Source organism: Trichosurus vulpecula, chromosome 4, assembly GCF_011100635.1.
Source record: "Trichosurus vulpecula isolate mTriVul1 chromosome 4, mTriVul1.pri, whole genome shotgun sequence".
In the NCBI taxonomy this organism is placed as follows: Eukaryota; Metazoa; Chordata; class Mammalia; order Diprotodontia; family Phalangeridae; genus Trichosurus; species Trichosurus vulpecula.
In genome coordinates, this window is record NC_050576.1 from 339,058,060 (window position 1) to 339,077,789 (window position 19,730).

General features: G+C 40.2%; 1 protein-coding gene across 1 annotated transcript; it reads right to left on the minus strand.

Moving 5' to 3' along the window:
- Nucleotides 1-1,724: 1,724 nt before the first annotated feature.
- Nucleotides 1,725-7,127, minus strand: KCTD12 (potassium channel tetramerization domain containing 12). The gene has a single exon (XM_036754554.1). The coding sequence runs from the start codon at nucleotides 6,741-6,743 to the stop codon at nucleotides 5,745-5,747; it is 999 nt and encodes a 332-aa protein (XP_036610449.1). The 5' UTR covers nucleotides 6,744-7,127; the 3' UTR covers nucleotides 1,725-5,744.
- Nucleotides 7,128-19,730: the final 12,603 nt, after the last annotated feature.

Consider the following 19,730-nt stretch of genomic DNA (forward strand, 5'->3'; position numbering starts at 1 on the left):
TACAACTAGTTGTGAATATGGAAAATAAAAATCTGTATAACATTTAGGAGACATCTGAAGAATTTTTCCCCATAAGTGTATACAAATGAGAATGGTTCATAATCAATTTATTATAAAATGAAGTGGAGATTTTTCCCCCTTGGTTTCCTGATCACTTAGCTCACAAGGATGATTAAAATTTTTACATTAGATGACATATACCAATGAGCCATTTCCACAAAAGTTAGGAGAGGAGGGGAAAAGATCTCAAAACCTGAAATAGCCCACTAAAAGCTATAAAAATTGCTATGTGGGAATTTTACATTCTTCAGCTGACAGTAGAATAGCAACTTTTATTCATAGAATCATAATGTTTGGGGGTTGGAAGCTACCTCAGAAACCATCTAGCCAACTTTTCATTAAAAATGAGGAAACTGAGGCCCAGAGGTAAAATCATTTGCTGAAATTCGCAGAGCTAGTTAGCGGCAGAGCATTCCTTAATTTATCAAATTACTAGTTGACCTCAAAAATTTGGAATAACATATGATCATTGACTTCTTTCAAATTAGCATCTATGATAGAGCTTTTCATTTTTTTGTAAGGAAATAATTCATCTCTATCTGTACTGAAAAAGAAATAGAGGAACTTTCATCTACCTTCAAAGTCAGAAAGGCAATCGTAGTATGTTTTACATTAAGACTGTTCTTATACCCCCATACATATTTGAAAAAAAGCCCTAGCTGAAGATTCAAGTCCACTGGTCCATATTCCACCTACTGAAGATTTCTCTCTTCTGTAGAGCTTCCAATGAGGCAGTGAAGTTTTCAGGATATCCCAGTATAGAACTTAAATCCTCAACTTTTAGTCTGTAATTACTGGCAGTTGTTTTGCTAGCAGTATTACTTTTGGAAACCAAAGAGAACTTTATAACAGACTTATTTCTCAAAAATAAAGATTTAAACAAGTCATCTAAGAAATTTCATTCAATATCTGAATGTCCTCACAGTGAAGAAAAATAGCCATTTTAATAACCATTAATGACTAGTTATTCAAAACGCAGTACAAAGAATCTTCTCCAATAGGTTCACAACATAGATTCATACTCTCTGTAGCCTATAATTAAAGCAAACCCTCAATCAATTGAATAAAACTTGGTATTTTCCCTGTGAAAGAAACACTTCATGAGTTTCTAGTTCTCCCTCAAGACTTTTCTATGTAACAATATTCTACTAAAATTATCACTACTTTCATTAATAATGTGCTAATTTTTCTATAAGATTAGAAAAATCTATTTTCAGAGGTGAGTTTAGTGTGATTTGGGTGGTATATGTGTATAGCATTACACAAATAAAGTACTTTATCCAAGTTCCATGAAAATTTCCTGCATCGGGGCAGCTAAGTGGCGCAGTGAGTAGAGTACCAGCCCTGGAGTCAGGAGGACCTGAGTTCAAATCCTGCCTCAGACACTTGGCACACTTACTAGCTGTGTGACCTTGGGCAAGTCACTTAACCCCAATTGCCCTGCCTTCCCACCTCAAAAAAAAATTTCTGCATTAAAGAAAACTGAATCATAAGCCATTTGCATTGTGAATTTGCCTGAAAATAAACCAAGTATGAGTATTCCTCAATTGACAATGAACTTCTTCAGAGAAGTTGCCATGTACTTAATATGTTGTGCAACAATGTGGGATTGGGAAGCTTTTTCTTGCTAGAGATATAAACACAATAATGTCAAATACAATGCATTCTAGATTTTTAACACTTTAATCAAAATACAACCCAATATAAAACACAAGAGTAAAATATTGGAAAAAAATTTAATTTGGTCTCTAACATCCTCAAGGGATTTCTGTTTTCTACACCATTCAGTCTAAAAACTAGGATGAATATGGCTCATAATCTACATGTATAAAAATAGATATCCTGTCAAAAATATGGTTTCAAAAGAGATAAAATGGTATTGATAGTAATGGTACCTGTTTTTTTAACCACTAGTAGACTCAAGATGCCCCACCATCACCTTTTTATTTTAAAATGAAACTAATTAGCAAGAAATTGACAATTTCCTGTTGAGGTTCTAAATATCAAAGAATACATGGAACCTCATGGATAGTTTGCATGTAATCTGAACCAGTCTTAGAATAGCCAAAATTACATGGATAATTAGTGTCCCTGCCTCTCTCCCCCTCCCCAATTTTTCCCCAATTGTTCAGGCATAAGTGTTTTTGCAAGGCCTGAGTAACCTAAATTAATTGTCCACCCTGCCAATATTTAACAAGTAATTGTCAACCCTCAATTTATTTTGATCTGTGGAGATCCAGCTGAAGGTCCCAATTCAAAGTGAATAGAGGGCTTGGGAAGCAAATAATGCAGGTCTCAAAGCAGACATCTTTACCAAAATTAATTATCAACAGTCTAAATTTACTAGAAAATTACCAGTCTTTCACTAAAGGCTATGTTCTGGTGCAGGGCATCTCACTTCCAACTTGAGGGTCAAGGGAGTCATCTCTTTAAGAAAAGCACTGTCAACTCTTCTTAATTGTTGAATCCCTAGTCCTTGAACTAAAGGCTATACATATATCAGATTCAACCCAAAGACTTAATAGATTAAAAATTCACAAGGCTTATAAAGACAGCCATATGAGTTTGAGAGATGAGAACCTGGTACTTATGGAAAGTGCTTGCTAGATGGTTTGGATGGAATGTTATGGGTATGTAGACATAAAGAAGAATTACTGAATCAAATCATTAAGAACCACTAATTCTTTCAATTGCTAAGTATGTTTCTTGAGGTCTCCCTTAAGAAGAAGACTAAGTAAAATGGAAAACACATTAAATTTGGAGTCAAAGGACCTCTACAAATCACTTCACTTTTCTAGGCCTGTTTCTTCATCTATAAAGTGAAGGAGTTGGACCCAATGACCTCTGTATTCCCTTTCCGATTTAAACCTCTAAGACTTAAGTTCTGAGTATGCTTGTCTAATGAACTAATAACTAAATGCCACATGGCCTAATTTTTTGTGGTGTTCACCTTTGGCCACTAGACACTGAACAACACTAACTCACTTCAGACTGCAGTGAGATTAACATTTTAATAATTACCAAGCCTGAGATGGTATTTAAAATACTAAGAGAAATGAAATTATTCACCTTAGACTATCACTCACTCCTATCATATTTCATTCAATGATTCTATCATAAAAATCATTCTTACTTTGGAAAAAAACACCTGTTGCTAGGCAGGCACTGTAATAGAAAATTCTAACCCTCACCATCCCCATTTCAAAAAGAAGAAAAAGGTAGCAGATTAAAAATACAGGTACCTTAACTTTAAGATGGCATTCAGTCAACAGAAATTTGGGGATAACTAAGATTCAAGCAAATAATAGTAGACCAAACTCAGCTGTATAATTGTATTTCTTTTGTACTCAATTTTTTCATAGAAATGGGAATAAGGAAACTGATCAGAACACATTGCCTTAGTATGTACACCACATGAAACAAGGGAATGGGCTAATTTATGACATTTCATAGCATTAGTAAATGAATTTTAAAACTAAAAGATGAGTGTTAAATGTTCACATATTCTATATATACATTGGGTCATAACTCATCTAAGAATTAAATTGTTTCCATTCTTAATTCTGTTAATGGGCATAATAAGATACAGTACAAGGTTCATTTAAAAAAAAAGAAATAAAGAAAAAGCACTTATATACTTTTTCTGAAAATTGCTTCTTACAAAATCTTTTCAAAAGATACTTCTGAGAAAAGTAGTGAAACAAAAAGATAGAAAGACTTGTAGGCCAGGAAATCTCCAGAGTATGACGTCTCACACACTCAGGAGCTAGGATCAGTTTCCTTTCACTTATGATACAGATAGGATATGCAAAAGGGGATTTATTTCATTTTAGAGTAAAGGCATAAGGCAACCGGGTCTCATTCTGTATTCTGTTGCACTAGCCTCAAATTACCATTTTATTGCTCCATTACCTTTTAAGCATTTATTTGCCTTCTTTTAAAAATACTCCATTTTACAACTTTTAACAACTGGACAGCATCTGGTGCTTAGATTTCTCTGCAAATGAATCACCTGGATAGATTCCACCTTAACAAACTCCATGAGAGAAGAATGCAAAAATACTGTTTTCAGGTTTACTCAGCAGTCAAACAAGCATTCGGCTTTTAGAAAATAACAATAAGTGGTCTTAAATCTATGTGTAATCAAAATTAAACATATTTTACTCAAGTAAAAGAGGATTTTTTAAATTGTCATTTAGAATTCCTCTCCAGAATGAGGAAATAAAGTTTAAAGACTAAAACCCTACTGGGAATTCTTTGGTTAGATCATATAAGTACTAGTAAATTCTAAGTTAGAAATCAGAATGGTGAACTTAATAAGCTGCTTTTTCAGTAACTGTTGTTTTACTGTGTGTTATTTAACATCTTTATAAATTGCTGAGCATGTGCTTTCCTGCACTGTTTGGCATCAAAATCATGCATGTACTTAAACAGATGGTGAAAATGTTCAGATTTCAAACCAAGTGCTCTTCTCCCTAATTCCAAAGTACTTGCTAGTCAGCGCTAAGCAAGGACCAAATCTCCTTTACTGGAAGAAAAAGAAACCCCATCCATCCACACCTGGTGTTTTGTTGTTTTTTTTTTTCATATCCATGGCTCCTCCACTGAAAATACTGGCTATCCTACTGATTTTTTTTTAAACTCACTGTCAAATCGTTTCATGCAATGCTGCAGACTTGGGCTTACTTATTGTCTTCCGTGGCAGCAATATTTCTCCCTGTTGCCAATAATGGCTGCCATGTCAACTAAAGCAGAGCAAAGTGCTCTTGGTGATGGGCCAGGGAGGTCAGCCTCAGGAAGCACAGCAGTTAACTAGCTCCCTTTCTGCAAGTAGAAGTTGCTTGCAAAGTCTAGTTTACCTGAAAATGGAAAAAACTAAAAATGTAGCCAGTTGTTCTTTTCTTACTTTAACCTTTAACATTTTTAAAGACTTTATTCCTTTAGAGTAATTCAACTGTATCCAAAGTGTCCCAAATTCCAGAACACCCTCTCTTGCTCCCAGTCTAGAATACCCTTTGCATCCAGTTAAAATCTATTATTAAAAGGAAGTCAAAAAAGGTTGTTCTATAACCTTTTAAAATCATCAACTTTCCTCAGACTTTATATTACCAATTTTGAACCCTTTCGACCACCTATGAGTCACAAGCACTTGAGAAGATTTCAAGGAATGTTACTTTCTCCAACACCCTGGATACTTTTCCATCCGAGTTTGAACAGTTCCAGGCGTTGTTATCTAGTCCAAAGTATTTGGTGCGGTAGGTTTTTGTTGTTGTTTTCTGTTTCGTTTTGTGACAACTTTGTCTCCCTTGATCCAGATTTAAGAAAGGCTGGAAAGAAGATGGGGGAAGGAATGGGGGTCGGAGTGGGACTGAGACAGAGGAGTCTGAACGCCAAGCGGAAGTTGAGAAATGTACCTTTCAACCCTTCTCTACAGGAACCGTGAACCGGAGTTAAAAGATCAGCAAAGAAAGGGATCGAACTTCGAGTTCAAGGACTGGGACTAAATTCAAGGGTACGATGGGCTATTACAGACAAGAAGTCAGAACAGAAGGTGTCTCTGGGGAGTAAAGAAGGGTTGTGGAGGTGGGAGGCGCAGATAAAACCTAGTGGGATAAAATAATATTCCTCATGATGCATGGAAAGGGGGGAGGGGATAGCTAAAGAAAGGAGGGTGTCCAAATGGTTCACTCCCGGCAGAAGACGTACTCGGTGTAGCTGGTCCAGATCTTGTCCTCGCTCTGGTCCGTGCTGCCGGCAAAGGCGCAGGTGCCCGTTGAGCTGCAAGCCACCATGTGGAAGCCCGACTCAGAAAGCTTGTCGAAGGCCTGCTCCAGAAAGTTGAACTTGAGGTAGTAGCGAGAGGTGTAGCGCTCCGGGGGCCGGTCAGGGTCTCGGCTCTCGTTCAGGGTCTCCCCGAACACCTCCTTAGCCAGAGACGTCTTGCCACACACTGTGATCCTCGCCACTCGCCGGAACTTGGCATCTGCCTGCGCGTCCCGTCCGATGGTGTAGGAGCCGCGGTACCCGATGGTGATGTAGCCCGAGCGCCGGCTGCCGTCCAGGGACTGGGATGGGGTGAGCAACGGGCCCGCCGCCCCCCCAGAAGGGCTGCGGCTGGCTAGGTCCAGGGTGGGTGAGGGCGCCCCTGCCGAGGAGCCCTCTTGCTGCTCGGGGTCCAGATAACCCAGGGGCAGCAGCTCATCGCCTCCGCCCCCCACGGAGCTCTCTTTGTACACCCCACGCCGAGAGTGGGGCGGCGGCGGGCCCGGCCCGGGCTGCTGGGGAGCCCCAAGGCGGCGCACCAGCTCGGGCAGCTGGAAGTACTCAGCTTCCCGCTGCAACCGGCTGCGCTCGGGGAAGTAATCGGGAAGCACAAGCTGCAAGTCCCGCAAGTAATCCAAGATGTAGCGGAAGAGAAAGCCGTCCCGGTCCAGAAAGAAGCGACCTTTGCTGTCCCGGGCCAGCTCCTGCGGCTGCTGCTGCGAGAACATACGCCAGAGCAGCGAGTCCGGCACTGACACCACAGTGCAGCGCCGGGTCACATATACCTGGCCCCCCACGTTCAGTTCCACGATCTCGGGAAACAGAGGCGGCTCCGACGAAGACGACGAGGAGCCGCTGCCGCCGCCCCCGCCGCCGCCGCCCCCATTGGGTAATCCACGTGTGCTGTCCGCCAGAGCCATCGGGAACACGCGGGTGGGATGGGGATGGAGGAGGTGGAAGAGAAAGAAGAAGAAACAGGAGAGAGGAGAAGAGGAGGAGGTGCCCGGGAGAGCCTCCGGCAGTCACCTTACAGACACAGGACTTGCTGCTGATGCCCCAGCCCTGCAAAGAAGAGAGAGCCCCGGAGGTAAAGGAGAGCGCCCCGCTAGTGCGCCCAGGCGTGGGCTGCGCGGTGCGAGTCCAGCGCACCACCTCTCTCGGTGGCTACGGGAGAGTCCCGGGCAGCGGCCGCTCGCTCTGTGTTTATGTAGGGCTGCCCGCTGCCGCCACGACTCCCAGGAGGCGTGGGTGGATGCAGAGCTGCGGAGCCAGCTGAAGGCTGCTGAGACTCCGGCTCCCTCCTCACTCCCAGGGCAGGGGAGGGGGAACTAGAAGAGGAGGAGGCTGTCGCGGAGGAGGAGGGGGAGGGTGGGGAATACATTTGCATGTTAAACGCTGACGTTGTGCCTTTCTCCAACCCCACCGGGCTCGCAGCTTCCAGAGCTGCTGCGGTGACCCTTCGGTTTGCCCTTCTCTATCCTACTCTCCTTCCCTGTCCGCACTCAAAATCCTGGTAGAGCAGCGCTCTCACTCAACTTTCTTTCTCTTCTGTAGTGAAGGGAGAGATGGAAGAAGGTGGGAGAGGGAAACTGGATGGCCACAGCAGTAAAGGGGCGTGGTCCTATGACTGGATGGAGATCTCTGCATCTCTTAAGAGCGCATGAAAACCCACAGGGAAAGATAAAACTTGCTGGGCTCTGCCCAGGAAAGTTTAAGTATCAGCTCTGATCAGGCGGCATCTTTAAGTTGCTGGAAGTTCTCAGGGGGGAATCAAAATTGACTAAAATACTCTCCACCCAGAGGTAGGGTGGTTTCATGGGCATTAATGTGTGGACTCAAGAATCTTTCATAAGCATCTAATCTCCATTCAATATACTGCCGGAGGGGATTTCCTCGACATGTTTTGTTTTCAGGTTAAGGAGATTCCTTAAGCCTCCAAAACAGAAAAAAACAAAGTTTTGGATTTACAACACGAAGAATTTAGGTTAGTTGTAGGAAGGAATTCCAAGTTGTACAACACTGAGACATCACTTAGGGAGACTGAGATATCTTCTTGAAATATCATTAAGAGCCATCTCTGATTATTTTAGTGAAGTCTTCGCTGAGCGACCACAAGATCTGTCGAATTCCTTTCGAGCCCAAAGAGGCTTTTTATTTCTAATAAATTAAATGCCGGGCAGTAAAACTGAGTTCATTTAGAGATACTATTGTTTAACCCTTATTTATCTTTTAAGAGCTTGTCCAGCCAGCTTATTTCATGTCCTCGAAAATTTTTTTAAAGAGCAGGCTGTGAGAGGGTAGTGTAGTGGAAAGCGCCCTGACGCTACTGGGATCCCAGAGAACTGAGTTCTTTCTACCTGGGTTCTATCTAGTCCCTGCTCCATTACTCATTAACTTGATCGATTAACTGCCTTGGGCCTCCTCCGCTGCCGCTGCTTTGGGAATAAGAAAGGACCCAAATCTCCGGCAGCTGGCTTCAAAGCTCTGCTGCTCTTCTGACCCCCAGTGGTGACAGCAGGCAGCTCTGTACGTACGCCATGCTAGGGCCTCTCCCACGTTTCAATGAGAATGTTTCCTTTTACAGATGATTTTTTATAAGATGAGGTCAATAACCCTCTGTCTCTAGGGTCCTTGATTAGAAAGTCACTGCTATAGGTGCCGCAAGGAATGTATAAGGAAAGGATCAGGGCAGAATAGAAGCTTACATGTGTCAAAGCAGCAAAGTGACAGAGAAAGAAGAATAATTAAACCAAGTATAGTGGAGTGAACGCTGGTTTTGGAGTCAAAGAGCAATCGTGTTTAAAAATCTTGATTTTGAGAGACCTTAGTCGTCACCTACTCCAACGAACCACCTCATTTTATAGATAAAGAAACTGAGGCCCCAAAAGATTCAATGATTTGCCCAAGGTCACACAGGTCACTAAGAGGCAGAGCCAAGAGTCAAATCCTGCCCCTCTAACTACAAAACAGCTGTATTTTTCTCTTTGCCACCCTGCTTGTGACCTAAGTTCCAGTACCGACTCCATTACTTCTTAGCCATATGACCACAGGCTGCTTTTCTCAGGTCCTCATTTTCCGTATTTGGACTTGTAGCCAGCTCTAACACTCTCTGATGCAGCAAACTTGATCAATATAAATGAATAATCAAGATAACACAGGAAAAAATCCTTCAATGATAGTTCATAACTATCTCATGTCACTGCCTAAGATGATCTTACCAACTAATTTTCCCAACAAATGTCATCCTTGGTTTCAAATGTTGACATCTGTGAAAATACTCATACCAGCCCTAGAGAAGACCTCTGCATTTTGGATGGGATATTCTGTGGAGAATCTTTGGAAGGGCACACAGGGACACAATAGAAAGGGATGAGAAGGCATGCATAGATTACAGTCTGCAATGGTAGAGGAAATCCTCTATGATGAAATCCAATATCTTTTCCCATGCTTTTTATTTGTTTTTGATGACTAATAGATAACACAAAGTTCCAAGTGAAGCAGCACCAAATTCAGGGTTTGGAGAAGATGTAATTTTATTGTTTAGTGGCTATTTTTGTGAAGACAGGCTACAAAAGGAGCAGAATCTTCAGCTCTATAAAACCAATAAAATTGCTCTTTACTGTTCATGCCATCCTGATTTGGGGAGTCTCTTCTAGGTGTAAACTGTAGGATTTTCCTATCTGATATTCCCTCCTATGAACAGTGCCCATTTACTAAACAACATTCAGTTATGTTCTGTTAGAGGTAGCCAGGTGATGAAGTGGATAGAATGCAAGATGGAGTCAGGAAGACCTGAATTCAAATGTAGCCTCAGGCATTTGCTAGTTTTTGTGATCCTGGGCAATTTACTTAATATTTGCCTTCATTTCTCAACCTTAAAATGGAATAATAATAATATTTATTTCCAGGGTTGTTGCAAGGATCAAACAAGATAATATTTATAAAGCACTTAGAACAGTACCTGGCACTTAGTAAACACCTAATGAATACTGGTTTCCTTCCTTTCTTCCTTCTGATTTCAATCTTTGAATAAACTTTCCCATAGAAATAATACTGGAAAAATGATAATTAGATCTCCAGGACAGGTTACAAAAGTCTATTCAATCCATAATGGGCTTAATGGATGGTACTGTATATACATAGTACTATGAAACCAGAAAACCATGTACAACAATGTTTCTATGGGAAAATGCATTCAGAGTTATGTAGAAACACCAGGAACACAACTCTGATACTGCAGCAAGGAGGGCTGGATTCTCTTCCTCCAGTCTGCCAATCCAGTAAGCATTGATCTCCCTGCTTTACATATATGCTTTGTGTTCAGCCAAGCAGCAGGAGCAGAATTTCCCCCAACTCCAAGCCAGTGGGTGGTAGTTCTACCAGTCACATGACTGAAATACCCACTTGGACAGGCCTCATGGTGAGAAATGGAGCTGAGAGGAAAGGATTGAGTTGAGGTAAGGGATGGAGTTAGTTTCAAGCAACAGCAGGCTGAAGGAAGAGAGACACAAAGTGGAGACAATAGGAAGGAAAGAGACTATGTCACCCAACTGGGACAGTAGTTTCTGAGTAGCAATTCCTCTATTAAAGATTATGCTCAAACACTCAAATGCAAAAATAGATTTGTGACATCATTGTGATATTGCGTTGTGATATCATGTGATATTACTAATATAGATGGTCCTTCCAAGGATGCAGATTACAACCCATCTATCCTAGGCAATTCTTCAACATATCCTTCCATAAATTCATCACATGTGGTCCACTTAATATAGTAGAGACCTTCCTTGCTTATTCTTAATGTCATTAAAATTCCAGTAGATGTAAGGGCAAGCAAAGTGGGACTTTTTGTTGTCTTTTGTTTGGGAGTGCTTCTCAGCACTAAGGTAATCAAGGGCCTTTGATTGAGTCTTTCCTTTGTTTGTAGGAAGGTCCACACCCTTTTGCTAGTTAGGTCAGGAGAGGTGTGAAACCTGCAAAAGGTATGAAACCCTGACTGAAGAAGTGTATATATACTCTGAGGTTGGCATTTTGTTCTGGGGGCACACTAATTGGAAGTGTTGGTGATTTGGCCAGACAAGACTCTGGGTAGCTGTTGGAGCCCTCCCCTCCCCCAGCTTTGAAAAAACCCAGATGTTGGTTCTCCCCTCTCTGATAACTGTATGTATTGCTATGGACAGAAAAAAGCCTGTCTACTGATTTGTGTTTGTTCTGTTTATATAATGTATACTTGTAATTTCTGTTTGTATTCTCTCTGAAGTTCAGGATGCTAGCTTTTTCCCCTTGAACTAAGTGAATGATATATGTATGTTTAATTAAAGTGAGATTATTAACCCCTTAAAGTTGCTTTCCTTAGAAAAGCAGATCAAAAAACCTGTGCTGGCAGCCTTCCTGCATGCTTTTGTTGTTGGCCTTTCACTCCTACAACAGCTGCCAGCAACATTGTTGTTACAGTAGAATACAAGGCTTTCTATAGATTAAGGATTATGTAAATCCTTCATCATAGAATGCTATAGATGAAAGAAATTATGTAAATTATCTAGTCCAAACCCTTCATTTTACAGATGAGGAACCTGAAGCCCAGACAGGTAATATGACTTGCCCAGGGTCACATGGCCAACAAGTTACAGAGCTGGAATATATACATATGTGTGTATACATATATGTGCACATAGATATAGATACACACATGTTGTATTAATCTCCAAAGTCTCATAATACTTCCAGGGAAAGAGAGTTGAAATCCTTAATTTGGCAAGTACTCTATTCTTATAGAATAGACAGTACATTGTATACATATATTGACATATAGATGGCAATTTCTTGGCAGGAAAGTCCATTTTCAGGAGGATAAGAAACATCCAGTAATAAATTAAGTTGAACTTGTAGCTATATGATGTGGCTTTGGGAGACTGACTTGCTTGTGAATTTTCTGCATTTTATTTCCTATCTACTGGTTTGTGTTATGAAATTCAGAAGTAAAAATGTTCCAAGAACATTGGTGAAGTGAACCGAGGATACATTTGGCACTGTGGATTTTAGTTCTTTAGCATCCCAAGTATGTTAACTGTTTTCATCTCAGGGAGGAGAACCAGGGAAGGAATAGCTAGGTGGTGATGTATAAATCAGAACATTATGTTGTTTTCCCCCATTGGATTATTATCATAAAAGTAAGGAGCCACAAGAAAGAAATGAAGAAATTTGAAAGAAGCACAAAATTAAGTGGAGGTCAGAGAATGAGAAACTGAGGAAAAGTGAATGCAACAGTATAGTGAAGGAGAGAAAGACAGTAGAATAAATGGGAGCAGGAAGAGACAGGATCAGAAAATATCTCGTACAAATATTTAGACTATTTATCATCCTCACTACATCTGTGAATCTCTTTTGCACGCAGATACTCTTGAAAGTCGTTGACTTCAAAGGCTGCCCTAGATATGGAAGAAGATAAGAACTGGACATACAGGGATTAAATAAAATGAAGATTAAATAAATCTGAAAGAAGACAGACAGTGAAAGACTCTTAAAGATATGCCAGCGTCTAAAAGAAAAGGAGAAAGCTTTCTGTCCAGAGTGCTGCCAAAGTATTGTGACTAACAAATAAAGCCTTAATGTTTATTCTTCTACATGTCTATAGTGTTGAAACTAATCAAAGGAACAAAAGTTCCATATAAACATTTTGGGAATATGTTTGGAATGTTCTGTTTTTTCTGCCCTTATAAACAGAGCACGGAGGTTCCATTCACTAGGTAGTTTTCATAAATTCCGAACTGGTTCCAAGGAATGAACAAGGGTCCAGAAGTATTTGTTGAATCTCTGGCCCTAGTTCCTTGCTTCGGTCACTACTGACACCATTGTTGTGAGCTCCCTAACAGCGTAATTCTCTAGGACAAAATGTTGTGGCTGTCAACCAAGTCCTGGCCTTACCCAATTTCGTGCTCAATTATGTTATCACAATAAGTATGTGTCTCAGGGGCTCTCTGAAGAACTTTGGGATCTATTGTGAGACATGGGAGACGCTGGCACAGAATCACTCAGCATGGCATGCCAGCATCAAAGAAAGCATTGTGCCCTCTTGAGCAAAGCAGAATTTCAGTAGCTCAAAAGAAACGTGAAATGCACAATTTAGACACGTCTCTATTCCAAATGTTCATGTGGACTGTATGTGCCTGACCTGTGGCAGAGCCTTCTGAGCTCATTTTGGTTTGATCAGTCACAGTTGGACACACTATGCCTTGACCCTAATGTACTTTTGTCATCTTGGTCCTGTTCAAGAATGAAGGACAACATCCAACCATGTATGTCTTTTAGAAAGCTATTTTTTAAAAAATCAATGCTGTCTGTGAAGCGGCCACATTCTTAGTTTATTTCTTCATTTTTATCCTAATCTATTAGTTTTAGACAAAGACAAAGTTACCCTTTTGAAAATGCTGAGATCCAGGTTTCAGTATTCAAAAAGACCAACAATACACAATTTGTCTTCTGGGATTCATTAACTAGAACAACTCACTCCACTTGTGCCATTAGTTATCATCCAAAGCACATAAACAATTAGGTCACCTATATCTGAGAGTCTTGATGGAGCCAGATTGGGATGGCAAAATACATCTGTGAGAATTCGAAGGTGTGGGCTGAAAACTATCTGATGAGAATCTTGTAGTGTTTGTGAATATTAATAACTTCCACTTACATGGGGTTTTATGTTCAAAAAGCAGTGTACATACACCATCTCGTTTGATCATCATATAAACCCCTTGAGGTAGGTATTATTTTCATTATTTTATAAATGAAGAAACATTACGAATAGTCTGATTCCCATCTTACAGATGAAAAATGTCAGAAAGATGAATGGAGTTGCCCAGTGTTTCCCACCTACTAACTGGTGGAGCTGGAATTTAAACCTGAATCTTCTGACTCTGGATGGTGCAGTGGATATTGTGCTGGGCCTGGAGTCAGGAAGATTCATCTTCATGAGTTCAGATCCAGCCTCAGACACCTGTACTAGCTTGTGGGATCCTGGGCAAGTCATTTAACCCTATTTGTCTTTGTTTCCTCATCGATAAAATGAGCTGGAGAAGGAAATGGCAAACCACTCCAGTATCTTTGCCAAGAAAACCCCAAATGGGGTTGTAAAGAGGCAGGCACGACTGACTCTAATTCTAGGTTTCTTTCCTGTGTGCTACACCCCCTTCCCAGGGAAAACCGAGCAGCAGGATTGATTTTTAAACTAAAATATCAAAACTAAGAAATCCAGATGAGTGTTGTCTTTCAAAATAGTAACCTCCAAGATAAGCTGGTCACCTGAAATCTCATTGCCATGCACATTGACTTAGTTTTTGATACTCAGTACCTTCTCAACTCCTTCAGTTGCCTCTCCCCTCTTACTAGGGGACTGTGAGGGGTGGAACAATAAACACTTACCAAAACCTCCCTTTTATAGAGGACTTAAAAGTTCCCAGGTAGCATCTCTGCTTGGTTTTGACTCCACAGAGCACCTTCCCAACCACCACCCCTACCCCCATCTCATGCAGGATACCCCTTGGTGATGCCTGCCCTGATTTTCAGCTTCCTTTTTGTCTGTTTTCTTCCCCCATTGCACTGTAAGTGCCTAGAGGGCAAAGAATACCTTTTTTTCTTATTTGTATCCCCAATGCTTAGCCCGGTGCCTGGCACAATAGTAGGCATTTAATAAACGTTTGTTGAAGTGGTTTTTTTTCAGTGATGCTGCCACTCAGAACATTCCTGGAACCCCTCTTTGGAAACTGCCTTTAGGTTCAAGTTACAGACCACATTAGGAAATTAGTCGTTACTTCATCGTCACAAGTTATAATAACTTCTGTGAGATTGTAAAAGAAAAATCCAGTAGCGTAGCATCTCCCAATTCAAGGACATGAGTCTATAGTAGATCTAAAAATAATAAATAATGGTTTAGGGCAGGCCACTGGTTGTAGTCTTGGATAACTCTAGAAAGGGTCAGAAATGCCATATTACAACTAAAAGCTCCCTGATTTTCTTGGGGTCATCTTAACTAAGACTGACCTTGAGACTGATTCCAAAGTCCCCTCAAGCTCCTGAGTCCAAACCCTCAAGGATGAAATTAGTTCAGAATGAGGCCAGCCTCTATGAGGAAGTAGCTTCTAATTGGAGTACTTTTTGACATTTTATTCAGGGCTAGACAATGGGTTTCTAAGGCCTCCCACGACAGAGTTCCCTAATGGGCTGAATGATCTGAGTTTAGGTTAGTCAGAAGGAAGACTGAATCAACTGATGAGATTTTAACATGTGGTTCCAGTATGTCTGCATATTTCACTATGAGGTTTAGGACATTAAGCCAAGCCGCTGGCTAGACTGCCCTCCTCGGCTTCCCATATAATTACAAGATTGTTTAGTGCAGTGGGGGTGGGAGGAAAAAGAAAATCTGCTCTGTTTCCTAACTAGTTACAGAGAAATGAGCTGTTTTGAAGCAAAGGCTCAAAATATGCTGAAACTCAAAATTATTAACTGTTCAGTGAGCTTCCTTGCTTTCCAATATAGAAGAAGCCTCCTTTGAAGGGTTGTTCCCAAGGATTCCTCTCCTTCAGTAAATGAATGGTGACTGAATCCATAAAGCAAAGTGAGGGAGTATAAATGAACAGGAAATAATATAGGGTGTCCTAAAATATGGAACACCCTATATTTTAAGCTTTAATAGCTTAAAACTGCACTAAGACTTTTTGGTATACTCCAAATCAACTCCCATTTGTAGTTTATGATGTATAGTGCACATAAAATTTGCAAACCATTTTCCTTACAATGATTTTCTGAGCTAAGTAATACAAATATTATTATCCTCATTGTATAGACAAAGAAATTGAGATTCCAAAAGGTTAAATGATGTGCCTATGATCACACTGCCGGGTCTCCTGACTCCAAGTCCTAAAATCTAATCATTATAGCATGTTGCCTCTGGAAGGGCTGATCCTCAGCCCGATGGAAACTTTAACTAGTGTTTGAATTTGCTTAAGGAAAGTTGGAAAGCTTAGCCCAAATATGGAAACTTCAATTATTTTTCAATGTAGAATTTATAACTAAAGGAGTAAACCGTTAAAGCAAATCAGTTATACTTCCTTTATCAAATGTCTAGTCCTTTTTTGCCATCACAAAAAAGCTTCAGTAAATATTTTTGTACATATGGATCTTTTCCTCTTTTTTGTCTTTTTGGGATATAGGTTTAGCAGTGGTATTGCTGAGTCTAAGGTTTAAGGCCCTGTTTAATAACATTTTGTGTCGAATTCCAAATTGCTTTCCTGACCCATTCACAGGTCCACCGACAATATATCAATGTGCCTGTTTTCCCACAGCCTCTCCAATATTTATCATTTTCCTTTTTACCGTCTTAGCCACTATGATGGGCATGAGGTAGATGCTCAGAACTGTTTTAATTTGCAGTTTAATTTGAAGTTACTTGGAGCATTTATTCAGATAGCTGTACATAGCCTGGGTTTCTTTTCTTGAAAAATCCTTGTTATTGTTTATCATTTGTGCTTGAATAGGACCAAAATGACATGGTCATGTACAGTGTCGGGGTCATGTACCGTGTGTGTGGCAGTGGTTGATCATACCAATAGGAGCTCAGAACACTCTACCACAGGTTGGGCACATCCTTAGACAATTTGTCAGTTGGTGAATGTATCTTACTCTTATAAATTTGATTAAGTTCTTGCAAAATAGACCTTTATCAGAGAAACTTGCTTCAAAGATTTTTTTCCCAGTTGTTTCCCTTTACTTTATTGGATTTGTTTGTGCAAAACCTTGATTATTTTCTGCCCACTCCCATTCAACCTCTATGGAGGATGGAACAGATAGAACTGTATGAGGTTTCATAAGGACATCTTGGGTATTGTTACTTCATCAATTCAAGCTCCCCTTAGTCCCAGCAGCAATGGAAGATGACAAAGGGGAATTCTAGGTTTACTAAGTCCCAGAGTAAAGATGCACACTTTGTGCCCTTGTTTTGGTTCTTTGACATACCATCTCTAGAAGCCAACATGTGGCAGATGTGTATACCTTGCTAAACACAAGAGGAAGTACAATCAGAGTTCTAAAGCTAAGAGATGCAAACACTACTAGTACTGGTCAAAGATTCTCTACTGGCAGTTCAGGAATGAATTCCATGAAGGAATGACAGCTAAACCCAGAAGAGCATCTATAGTACCTGCCTCACAGAATAGTTGTGAGGCTCAGATGACATAATGTTTGTAAAATGTGTTACAAACTTTGAATTGCTATGTGAATGTCTGACTTTAAACAAAAATTAGGTAAGCATTGTATGAGACATTGGCCTGGGTAATGGAGATACAAAAGGCAAAAACCAAATGGTCCTTGACCTCAAAGAGCTTACCTCCTACTGGATAGGCCCCAGAAGCTGATCACCTCTCACTGTTCCATGCATAAGAATATTTCAGGCTGTTCCCAGCTGAGGACCATGGTCAGTGATTCTTAGTTTAGGTAGGAGACTGGCATATAGCCAGGGACTGACCGGTATGGAAGAAATCACTGTAGTAATTGTTTCTTTGAAACTTGCTTTCCTCAGAGGTTTCACAAGGGAAAGAAAACTCATGTTTGCCTCAGGGTTTAAACAAAGACTTTCCTAGGCTGTGGCAGATGATGCCAGAGAGGGAAAAACAAAAGAATGCAGGAGGACATTTATCTCTTATTCATATACTGGAGGTACAAAGCTTATGCCAAACAAGAGCTGATGCTTAATATAAAAGGTCTTATTGCCCCCCTTCAGATCCATAAGGGAAATAGTAATGCCCCTTCCCAGCCCAACTACCACAGCATAGTAGCTGCCCATCAGGTAGGAAAAACCAATGTGGTATACATACATATACACACACATATGTATATATATGTGTGTGTGTGTATGTATGCATATTTAAAGATATACATATTTTCCATATACACAAAAATACTAGAATCATGGGATTTGGGTTTTAGATTTGGAAGAGACCTCAGAGGTCATCTAGTTCAGCTTCCAATGAGAGAATTGCATCTGGCACATAATAGATGTTTAATAAATATTTATCAATAGACTGACCTTAGAGTGAAGGAATTAGAGAAACCAGGAATCATTTTGACAGGTTGGTTAGCAATTTGCACCCTATATATTCACACCCATTCCATAAACCCTTCTTACCCTGAGCTTTGGGCTAGCATTTTTAGTTCATTGGAAGCAAATAGGCAAAGTAGTCACACAGAGAACTGTCTTACACCTGCTCAACCAAATTCATGTTTTTCAAAAAAAAAAAGAAGAAAAATGTAGATCTTGGGAAGTATAGATTAGTAAATTTCCCGTTAATCTCAGGTAGAACTCTAGAATGGACTATACGCTGGTGGTTTGTGAGCATTTAAGGAAGAGAATAATAATGATTAGGAAATAGCAGAGGGTTCACTAAGAGCGAGTCATGCCAAACTAACCTCATTTTCTTTTTTGATAAGGTTGTTAAATGGATAGATTAGGAGACGGTCATAGACATAGTGAATCCAGATATGAACAGACATTTCGAAAAAGGTATTTCATAATATTCTTGTATACTAAAATAGTTCACTGGATCTGTGATCTCATCAATGCAGGCATACCCCTCAAAGATGTGGGTCACATCTCATCCATGCTTATACCTCCTTTGCAGCTCTCAACCATTTCCTCCCATAAGTTCATCAAAAGGAATTCATTCAGTGCACTCAGAGTCTTCCTTGCATTTTTTTAACATTTCTTGGATTTTGGTGGAATATAAAAGCAATCCATCTGTTATCCCTCATTTTCACTATGGGATTGGCCCATCTTTTTTATAGCTTACATTTCTCAGATACACCATTTCATCTGTGTAAATCTTCATTCATAGCTGATCCTCAGTGTCAGCTGGATCTCTGTGGACAAGATAGAGTAATGTGGGAGAAATGGAAGTAGTTAGGCTTTGAAGCTAGTTGAATGACTTTAACCAAAGAATATTGATTAATGGAATGATATCAAACTGAGAGAAGTCCTATGCCTTGTCCTAGTCAATATTTTTTATCAATAACTTAGATGAAAGCATAAAAGAGGTGATTACCAAGTTTACAGATGGCAAAACCTATAAGGGAGAGTTAATGTGATAAATGAAATAATGTTCAAAAAGATTTCAACAAGCTGGAACAATAGGCAGAAACCAGTGACAAAAGATTTAAGAAAGATAAAAAATCCTGCATTTAGGTTCAAAGAATGCATTGCGCAAGTATAAGACAGGCAAGTTGGCTTTACTACATTTTGTTGTTGGGTTGTTTTATTTGTGTCCAACTCTTCAGGACCCATTTAAGATTTTCTTGGCGAAGATACTGCAGTGAAACACCATTTCCTTTTCTAGCTCATTTTACAGATGAGGAAACTAAGGCAAACAGGGTTAAGTGACTTGCCCAGGGTCCCACAGTTAGTGGGTGTCTGAAACTGGATTTGAACTCAGATTTTCCTGACTGCAGGCCCAGTGTTCTATCCACTGTACCACCTAGCTGCCCTTTACCACTAGGTCATGTGATAAAGACTTAGTGCTGGAATTAACAATAAGTTCAATACCAGGAAATCCTGTGATATGGTCATAAATAAAGGTAAAGCAACTTTAGACTGTTGGTAGAAGTATAATATCTAGATCAAAAGGGAGTAATAATCCCAAAGGACTTATCATCAATCAATTTCTAGAGCATTGTGTTTGGTCCTGGGTACTGCCTTCTAAAATAAGGACATTGATGAACTAGGGAGAACAACCAGGATAGTAAAGGATCTGGAAGCCGTATTGTTCAATATTTCTTAAGCACGTCTTACAGTCTATGTCAGTTACTTTTCCTAGGTATTGGAAATAAAAAGAGAAAAGTGAAACAGTTGCTGCCTCCCCGCAGTC